This window comes from Pyrus communis, chromosome 14, assembly GCF_963583255.1.
Source record: "Pyrus communis chromosome 14, drPyrComm1.1, whole genome shotgun sequence".
Taxonomy (NCBI): Eukaryota; Viridiplantae; Streptophyta; class Magnoliopsida; order Rosales; family Rosaceae; genus Pyrus; species Pyrus communis.
In genome coordinates, this window is record NC_084816.1 from 15,405,161 (window position 1) to 15,415,553 (window position 10,393).

Consider the following 10,393-nt stretch of genomic DNA (forward strand, 5'->3'; position numbering starts at 1 on the left):
ATCCATAAGCCACTAGCAATCATGAATAAGCAGAGATTGTGAGTGAAACTACTGATGTGTCTTCTCAACCAAGAAACCTGGAGGATAGTACTGAGTATGCTCAAGATGAAAGTCACAAAGAGGCTCCCATTTTACCTCCTACAAGGCATAATCATGTGCGTGCTCGACAACCTCTAACAAGGCTTCGAGATTATGTCACCTTCGCTTCCAAGCACCCCATCACTGAGGTGCTGAGTTATAGTCGTGTTCACCCCAATCATGCCATATTCCTGGCTGAAATCGCTCATCACATTGAACCACGAACCTTTCAAGAGGTTCAACTAATTCCTGAGTGGAGAAATGTGATGAAGGATGAACTTCATGCCTTGGAAAACAATCAAACATGGAGCATTGTGAAGTTGCCCCCAGGAAAGAAGGCTGTTGGGAGTAGATGGATCTCTAAAACAAAGTTCAAGGTTGATGGATCAATTGAACGTCACAAGGCTAAATTTGTTGCACGTGGTTTCACTCAAATTTTTGGGGTACACTACAAGGAGACTTTTGCTCCAGTAGTCAAAATGAACTTTATTAGGGTTCTTCTTTCAATGGTTGTGAATTGTGGCTAGCCATTGTATCAAATGGATGTAAAAAATGTGTTCCTTCATGGGGATTTACAAGAGGAAGTATTTATGCAACTTCCACCAGGTTCTTCTCAAGGTAAAAATGATATGGTGTGTCGATTGCACAAAGCAATCTATGGTTTGAATCAATCTCCACGTGCATGGTATGCCAAGTTGAGTTTAGTGTTGGAAGCTGCTAGTTTTGTTCGAAGTAATGTGGATTCATCCTTGTTCACTGGTAAAGGATCAGCTAGTATATTAGTGGTTATCATCTATGTGGACGCTCTCATCATCACAGGTGAAAATGAAGTTGAAATTGAAGCTCTCAAGAAATCTCTCAATCACATATTTTCCATAAAGGACCTGGGGAGACTAAAATACTTCCTTGGCATTGAATGGCAACATCTCAAAAGGGTTTGTTTTTAAATCAGCGCAAGTATGTTGTGGATCTTCTCATTGAGGCCGAATTACTTGATTGCAAGCCTGCTATCAATCCCCTTAATAGTAAGCTAAAGCTTGAGATGGATGGAAAACCTCTCACCGATGTGAGTCACTACCAAAGGTTAGTTGGAAAGCTTATATACCTTACCATAACCAGACCGGATATCACCTATGTTGTGAGCCTGGTTAGCCAATTCATGCATGCACCATCTGTGAAACATCTTCTCATTATCAAAAGAATTCTACGCTACCTCAAAGGCTCTATTAGTAGAGGTATTCTTATGAAGAACAACCAATCCACTCAAATCAGTGGCTACACCGGTGCAGATTGGGCCGGAAATGCAATTGATAGGAAGTCTACCACTGGCTATTGTAGGTTTGTTGGAGGAAACATCGTCACATGGAAAAGCAAAAAACACCAGGTTATTGCACGTTCTAGTGCGAAGGCTGAATATTGTGCAATGGCATTGACAACATGTGAGTTAATTTGGCTCAAGGGGTTACTTTTAGACTTAGGATTCTCTAGTTCTACTCTAATGTCACTCATATGTGACAATCAAGTCGCCATGCATATCGCTACTAACCCCGTGTTCCATGAAAAGACCAAACATATTGAGGTGGACTGTCACTACATTAGGGCACAAGTTCAATCCCAAGTTATTCAAACCATCTATACTCGCAATCATGATCAACTGGCAAATGTATTCACAAAAGCACTTCCCTCTGTTCCTTTTCAGCGTCTCCTTGACAAGCTTAGCTCGATCAATCTCCTCGATCCAGCTTGAGCGGGAGTAATAGACGATGTAGGGTGACTGATGCTGCATATGGATATTAGACGATATGAGGTGACTGATGCTGCCAGATTTTATGTTCACTCTTTCCATGGGATTCTCTATTAAGTCTAATCCCTTAATTTGAGGAAGATTGACATCTAGATGACTTGTTGATAATTGTGTGCTAGCTACTTCTTGCACTCCCTTAATTTAAGGAGTGACAACTTTAGAGTTTACCGAGTTAGTAAGATTTGCCAAGGTAGGGGTGCTTGTAACCTTCTACCTCATTCTATATCCCCCCCCCTTGTACATTCCATCAATCTATGAAAAATACATTCAAACAAACTTAAAATTTCCACACTGTTAGTTGTTGTATGTCAAATAACTCTGATTATCTGCCATGCGAAGCCACCAAAAGCTTGTTGGCTTTAACAATGGTGACCAAATACTTACTTTTGGATCTGAAATTTCTGTGCAAAACTATTTCTAAAATTGGATAAATTATGAAAGAGGAAATAAAAAAGACAGGAGAAATCCCAAATCAAGTTTGCGGGGGGAAGATGGAGTGGGCGGTTGGAACTAAGCCATCACTTGAATTAAAGGCGCACTTTTTTTTTTCAAGTTTTATTTTTGGATCTGAATTTTAGCGCCTTTAGCTCATCTTGTTTTGTCTTCTCTTTTTTTTTTTTTTTTTTTTTTTTTTCTTTTTTTTTTTTTTTTTTTTTAATTTTTTGCAATTGCTTCAGTTTCTAGAATTTTATTCAAACAACCGAAGAAGGGACTGGAATAGAAAAGTGTCAATACAAATTTCCGCCGTCTTCAATCATGATGATAATGCACCTGTAAAACAATCAACACCTTTGATCAAAGATCTAAGCCTCACACACCCGCGAGGTGGGGGGGTTAGGTCAAAGGATCTCTGATGCCTAAGTTAGTTTATCTGAGAGAGTAAAGTGTTTAAGGCTTTTTAGGGTTGCAAAAACCCTCCAAAATTGGTAGAATATGGGGTATTTATGCGGCTAGGGGCAGCCATATAGTGTTTAATGGAGAGATATTCTCTAAATATTCCCAAGATATTAAATAGGAAATAATATCTTGAGATAATGCTATAATTATCCCTAATTTATTTAAATTAGGATTACTTACTTGATTGGAGTTATTCTTCAAGTATGAATGTATTAAAGATAGGATTTGGGTAATTAATCCTTATCTTTAATTCCTTGCCCAGGGCAGGTGAGCTGTGGGTAGTTGTGTTCAGCTGCTAAGTCCTTCAAGGATGTGAGCTGCACATGGGAGCATCTGAGAAGCCTGCCCATTTATTTAGGGCAATCTTGTCATTCTTGAATAAAAGTCCACGTGTCGCCTCTAGAATTTTTGGGATTATTTTAGGCTCCACAAATACCCCCACACCTATTGTGCCGCACGCAGGAAAATGATTGTAGGTGTAGGAATCCCAAGCTGCTCAGGCTTGTAGAATTGTTCTCAATTTGAACTTGATCTTCTTTCTTGATTTAGAGATAGACTTCTTTTAAGAAAAGGAAAATAATTGCCCCCAATACCTATTTAATTCTGCCTTAAGCAGGGAATTAAATAAATTTAGAGAACGATCATTATTTCAACAAGGAAGAGAAGCCAGAGGATATTTTTTTTCTTCCCCCTCCCCTAGTGTTCTTCTTTTCTTGCCTTTGCGAAGAGTTGTTTCTCGTTGTTCTTCTTTTTTTCCACGCCGCACCAAGGTAAAGAAAATTTGAATTTTTTAAGAGCCTTGGGGCTTGAAAAATTGGCTTCGTGGGTGCCAAGGATGTATGAATGGTGTGGCAGGGAGGCCACAGGCTGCATGTGGCGTGGCAAGGGTGTTGGCCGGTGTGGGGAAACCAGCTCGAGCCGGGTCTCCATGGCTACTGGCCTGGAGCCTGGGCAGGCCTGGGTTGCTTCTTGGGCATATATATAAATATACATATATCTTGCTTTTTTTTTTTTTTTTTTTTTTTTTTTTTTTTTTTTTTTTTTTTTGCAAGCTATCTTCTAAATATTTTTCCTTCGTGCTTTTTGCAGAGAATTTGAGATGTTTTCTTCTAATCACAAAAGTGACGAATACCCTTCACCTTTGTACCGTCCAGGTGGTTCTTCTGGCAAGGTGGGTTACTTCAAGGCTACCCACGTCAAGATTAATTCCGACGAACTGTTTCGGGATTTTTTTTAGGCGTACAAGCATGCAATTCCATCAGGGGTTTGCGTCAAGCGGGTGCAGGATGATAGCGGCTGTGAACCATGTGGCGAGGGTGCCTTTGCTAGGATGAGGGCCATCAAATTCCATCCGTATTACTTCGTGTTGGGATTCACCTTTCCCATGCCGCGTCTTTTCCAATAGATGATCTGTTTCATGAAATGAGCGCCTGCTCAGTTCTCCCCAAATGCAATTCGTGCGATGGTGGGGTTCTCAAACTTGAGCAAGTTCTTTGAGCTTGGCTTGACCATAAATGAGTTTTGGTACTTCTTTAAGATTAGCCACAAGGAAAGTGTGGAGCAGCTAAGGTCTCATCATAAGATGTTTGATGCTTCCAGCAAAGGCGATCATAAGTGGGCGAGAGATACCTTGGAGGTGAACGGAGAGTAGGAGTCTAACTCTTCTCCTGAGTTGTATGTTCCGACTACCTTTATATGTGGTAAGTCAATTGTTTCATTCTTGTCCTGCTTGAATTTTTCGTTGAGCTACTTCATGACTTCAATTTATTGATTGTCTTTCTTACTTTTGCGTAGATTCGGAGTTTGGCTCAACCCCCAGGACTTCGGTAGATATAAAGAAATTACACATCGCTTTGGGCATTCTTGCCGAGTACCGTGAGTGGTGCTGGCTGCTCAGCCCTCTTTATCAGGAGAAGGGTGGCCTGCCTCTGAAGGAATAGATAAAGCGGATAAAGGATGATATGTTGGCTCACCCGATCGCTGCTGTAGAGCCTGCTGCCAATAGTGGTGGAAAGAAGAGCTCTTCTTCACCTATTTATGAGCCTTCAGTTGAGAAGAAGCCAAAGACTTCTTCTGCTGCTTGTGGGAGCTCGTTCGCTGCCTAGAAACTTATCATTGATCTAACATCCCCTAAAGAGGCGAAGATGACTATTGGGCCTAAGCCTATGAAACCTACTACTCTAAAGATGACCGTATCCATTGCTGAGAGACTTGCTCAGCAGAAGAGTTCAGTGGTGCCTCTGGTGTATGGGTTTGTATGGAAATGTTTGTTGGGAGCTAAGTCTGGCTCTGCTTCTGAGAGGCTCATCACTATGAAGAGCAAGAAAGTGGATTATGCTGCTAAGGTGGCGTTAGGGCCTACTCCTCATTCTGTCGTGACTAACTCGTCTATTGAGAAGGGGAAATTTGCTCGCACGGGCAGTTATGAGAGATCCACCGAGTCTAAGACTGGAGAGTTTCCTGAAGTTTATACATTGCTGAAGGCTGACCTGCTTGAGGACGTCAATGCATGCGCCAAGTTTGTCGACAATGTTGGGAAAGTTGTCATCCTCTCAAATTCCTTTGCGTAGCGTCCTGCCTACTCGATGAGGTCCTCCCTAATTGCTACAATGCATAAGACTTTGATCCTGGCAGTTGAGTCTATGCATATTGATCAGGATACTGTCAAGTGTGCTAAGGAAACCGAAGTGGCTTTGGTGGCTTAGCTTCACTCGGTTGAAAAGATCGAGAAGCTCGAATTTGAACTCGCCGTTTTAAAGGGGTCTGATCTCTCTTCTCCCACTTCTTTGCAACTAGAGATCGCTAATCAAGAAATCACTCATCAAGAGATCCCCCATTTGAATGCTAGGCTTCGTGCGACTCAAGCAATGTTGGAAGCTGCAGAGAATGAAATCAGTCGTGTTTCTTTGGTGGTCGAGGACCTTGAGCATATCAATTCAGAGCTACGAACTGCTTGTTTTTTCAAAGACGAGAAGTTTTTCCAAGGACGAGGAGCTTATCTTCATGCATGTTGAAGTGTCTTGTCTCAAGGAAGTTGTCAGTAAGCTTGAGTCCAATGAGATGGATCTATAAGGTGCACTGTATGTTAGCAAGAACCTGAAAAAAGAATTGGATGGGTTGCAGGGTGCTCACACTGGACTTGTTGAGAAGAATGTGCATCTGAAGAATGAGAAAGCAGGCCACGAAGTAGCGTTTGCTTATTGTCATGTCGATTTCTACAAGTTTGGCTATGTAGACCATATTTAGGGTAGGTCATTGGATTATGAGTTTTCTGAGAAGAACTTCAAGACTTTTTCTAGTTCTCCAGTTGATCTGCTTGATTTCTCGTTTGAGGCTGCCTTTGGTGGAGTAATTAAGCGTCAAGCAGTCCAGGCAGGGGCAGCTGAGGATGAGCTGATAAAAGTTTTGGCTGCTAGGAATGGCACGGCTACTCAAGGCGTAGCAGTCGAGGAACCAGTGGTTGCGCAAACTGCTATGGAATAGTTTTTTTGCTTAAACTTAGGAGTTTTCTTATTTTCCTTTTTGTTATGCTTTGCTTGAATGTTGTTGACCTTCGAGCCGGTTTATCAATTTGTTAGAAATTTAATAAGCAGCTTTCCTTGTTTTTGCTTCATCGTTCCATTTCGCCATGTCATTTGCGAAACTTTACTGTAGGACGGGTAGCTGGGTGAGCTGCTTCAACAAAGCAGTTGATCCCACGTCATCACTTAAGTTTTAGTTTCGGCTTTGGGGCTTCAGGAGCCTTGCCTACTTGAGGCGTTTTGCAAAACTTTGTCGTAGGACGGGCGGTTGAGTGGGCTACTCCAATAAAGCAATTAACTCACATAGTCACTTTTGGCTTCAGTTTTGGCTTTGGGTAGCTTCGTGAGCTTTAGCCCTTCTGGGGCGTACTGCAAGATTTTTGACTTATTGAGTCGTCGGCCAAACTCGCGCTTCTCGTAGGAAGCAGAAGAGGTCCGCGTAGCTGTCATAGTCGTGACACTCAACTTTGTGGCTTCTTGAGCTTTGGTCTTCCAGGGGCATGTTGCGAGATTTTTTACTTATAAAGCTATCAGCCAGACTATTGCTTCTTGTAGGAAGCAGAGGAAGTCCACATAGCTACTATAGTCATGACACTCGACTTTGTGGCTTCTTGAGCTTTGGCCCTCCCAGGGCACGTTGCGAGATTTTTAACTTATAAAGTCATCGACCGAACTCGTGCTTCTCGTAGGAAGCAGAGGAAATCCACGTAGCTGCTATAGTCGTGACACTTGACTTTGTCCCAGCAAAACTTAAACCATAGATCATCGACTGGAAGTACTGCTTGTAAGTAAATAGGCAAGTCAGCGTAATCATAGCAGGTATAAGTCTCGGCTTACTTACAGAAGCAAATGACCCGCATGACCACTTCAGGAGTCATCCCTAGTTCTCGGAGCAATTTTTTGGCTTAAGGTGTAGGCGAAGTCACTCCTCAGGGACCATATCCTTTTGGGTCGCAGCTTTGATCTCACAGGTCGCTTAACTGGTATTACAACACTTTGAAATCAAGCCACTTCATAAAGATTTGCACGTTGATGACAGACCGTCTTGTTCACGCGACATCTTTCATGGGTAAGGGTCCTGAATTGAATTGACTCTTCAGGTTAGATGCCTAGGTCCCGCGGAATTGAATCTTTCAATTGGCTAATTCTATTCTCGTGGAAGGACTATTTTGGCCAATTATGGGAATTTTCCGGCTCAGGTAGTCGCTGACATCAAGGGAAACTGAACAATCGTATTACCCATCCACGTCTGGATATTCTGGATACGGCATGTCTGAACGTGCAGCGGACGTCTTCTGCTTGTCACAGGGGTGGTTGTGCCACATCTGTTGGGCAGCGAGCATCTTACGCCATGTTTGCGGGGTAGCCGGCGTCTTGCACCATGTCTGCCGAGCAGTGGGCATCATACACCATGTCTGCAGGGCAGCGAGTGTCTTGTACCATGTCTGTCGAGTAACGGGTGTTTTACACCGTATCTGCGGGGCAAGGGGTGTCTTCTGCTTAACGCAAGGGTTGGTCAGTTTGTTTATTCATTGAGCCCAGGATTGCGAATAATTCCTTCAATCTCTATTGAAACTAAAGGCTTTTATTAACTTTGCTAATAGGCAATAATGTCTTAACAACTGATAATCCTCGGCATGCGAGGTTTCTCTTTGTCGAGCTACTTAAGTCTTTGAACTTTTTTTTCTTGAACAGGGTTCAAGAAGTGGTGGGAGGTCACACGTAGTACTTCCTCAGGTTGTAGGCATTCCACAGCTTGTTGATTTCTTTGTCGCTCATAGTGGTGAGGGTGTAGCTGCCCTTTCCGCCTACTCGGTTGATTTTGTACGATCCTTCCCAGATGGGAGCCATATTTTTTGGAGCCTTCCCGTTAGGAGGTGATGAAGGCTTTTCTAAGGACTAAGTTTTCTGGCTAGAACTGCCAGATTTTTGCCCTTTTGTTGTAGCTGGAGAGGAGATGTTACTGATAGGCCGCAATGTGGGTGATAACCTTCTCGTGTTCTTTCTCTGCTAGGTCTAAGTTAGTGGCCATCTCCTTTTTATTCTGCTAGAGGTTTGGCAATACAATGTTGATCCTTGGCACTACGACATTAGGAGAAATGATTGCCTCAGAACCATACACCCGGAATGTATTGATGCATGGTTGGGAGGAATAATTGCCACATAATCCTTGGCATCTTGATGCATGGTTGGGCAATAATAGCTAGCGTTGAGAGCTTTTTGCGCCAAAGATCCAGAGTAGTTTCCACATACGCCTTCGTGGATTGAGCTAAGAATCTTCAGGTCGTCGGATGGCGATAGACAGTGAAGATGTGGTCCTGAAAATGATCTTCAAGCAAGCATGCCGCTCCACATATAGTAGCGTGCCGCCTTCATTTGAAGCTTTCTGGACTCCAGTCGGTCTGCAGGGAATGTTCCATTGACTATGTAGTCAATGATGGGATCTTACCAACTTGGGATTGTGCTTATCTGACTGCTGGTTCCTCATATATGCTTTCCAAGTACTCGACTGGAATAGAGCGTTTGAACTGATGGTCTAACGCAGAGCCTAGGCTTGTTAATGCATCTGCGTGGGTAGTTTTTGCTTGTGAAACCTGAGTGAGTGTGTACGCCTGGAATGTCGTTTGTTGCTCTCGTACCTTCTCAATGTATCGGGCCATCCTTGGCTGCTTTGCTGCGTACTCCCCTGAGGTTTGGTTTGTGATCAGCTGGGAATAGGAATAAATCATGAGCTTCTTCACCGCTAAGTCTTTTGCCAATTGAAGACCTGCTAGTAGGGCTTCATACTCTGCTTTATTGTTTGATGCTTTGAAGCTTAGAGTAGTCGCCTGCTCGAGCATCGAGCCGTTTGGGGTAGTGAGAGCTAGGCCTGCCCCAAATCCTTAATGGTTGGATGATCCATCGACTTGCAAATGCCAAAAATCTCCATCAAGTAGGGTAGGTACGACTATGGGGTGCTCGGCTGCCTCCGAGGCGTTTTCGGGCCGTGTTGCTGCATCTTTTAGGCTTGGGGTGAATTTTGCTATGAAGTCTACCAGTGCCTAGGCTTTTATCGATGTGTGAGGTTGGTATGCTAGAACGTATCGACCAAGTTCCAACGTTCACTTCATCACTCGTTGAGAAACGTCTGGATTGTGCAAAACTAATTGCAGTGGGTATTAAGTCATGATGATGACCGGATGCCCTTGAAAGTAGGGTATGAGCTTCCGAGCTACAACAACTAGCGCCAAAATTAGTTTTTCAATCTTCAGGTATCTGGTTTCCGCATCGAGGAGAGCTTTAGATGTGTAAAATACAGGCAGTTGGCCTCCCAACTCTTTTCGTATAAGGGCAGAGCTTACTGCTACTTCTGATACTGCCAAATAGATGTATAGGTTCTCCGTTGCTTCCGTTTTGGATAGTAGTGGAGGTGATGTTAGGTACTGCTTCAGGTCCTGAAATGTTTTCTCTCACTCATTGTCTCATTTGTCCTTTTGTGCCTTTTTTATTGCCTTGAATAAGGGCTTACATCAGTCAGTGGATCGCGAAAGGAAACGATTGAGTGCGGCTGCTCGTCCGATCAGACTTTGGATCTCTTTTAGAGTTGTGGGTGATTTCATGTACATAATTACTTTGATCTGCCTTAGATGAGCCTCGATTCTTTGTTGGGTTACAAGGTACCCTAAGAATTGGCTCGAGGAGACGCTGAATGTGCACTTCACTGGGTTAAGCTTCATGTTGTATTCTCGGAGAATGGCAAAAGTTTTTGCCAAGTTGCGAATGTGGTCTGACTGCTGCTTACCTTTCACCATGATGTCGTCGACGTAGACTTCCATGGTGACTATGATCTGCTTCTTGAACATCGTGTTTACGAGTCATTTGTAGGTTGTTCCTGCGTTCTTGAGGCTAAATGGCATAACCTTATAGTAGTATGTGCCTCGCTAGATCACGAATGCGGTCTTTTCTTTGTCAGGCTTGTGCATGGCAATCTGATTGTAGCCTGAGTACGCATCTAAGAAGCTGAGCAACTAGTTCTCGGATGTTGAGTCAATGAGCAGATCAATTCGGGGAACCGAGAAATTATCTTTAGGGCATGCCTTGTTAAGATCGGTGT

General features: G+C 43.2%; 1 protein-coding gene across 1 annotated transcript; it reads right to left on the reverse strand.

Annotated features, from left to right (window-relative positions):
• Positions 1-8,765: 8,765 nt before the first annotated feature.
• On the reverse strand, positions 8,766-10,142 carry LOC137714419 (uncharacterized). Its single transcript, XM_068453642.1, has 2 exons — positions 10,082-10,142; positions 8,766-9,181 (listed from the first exon to the last, which is right to left on the reverse strand). The coding sequence occupies exons 1-2, from the start codon at positions 10,140-10,142 to the stop codon at positions 8,766-8,768; spliced, it is 477 nt and encodes a 158-aa protein (XP_068309743.1).
• Between the last annotated feature and the right edge of the window lie 251 nt (positions 10,143-10,393).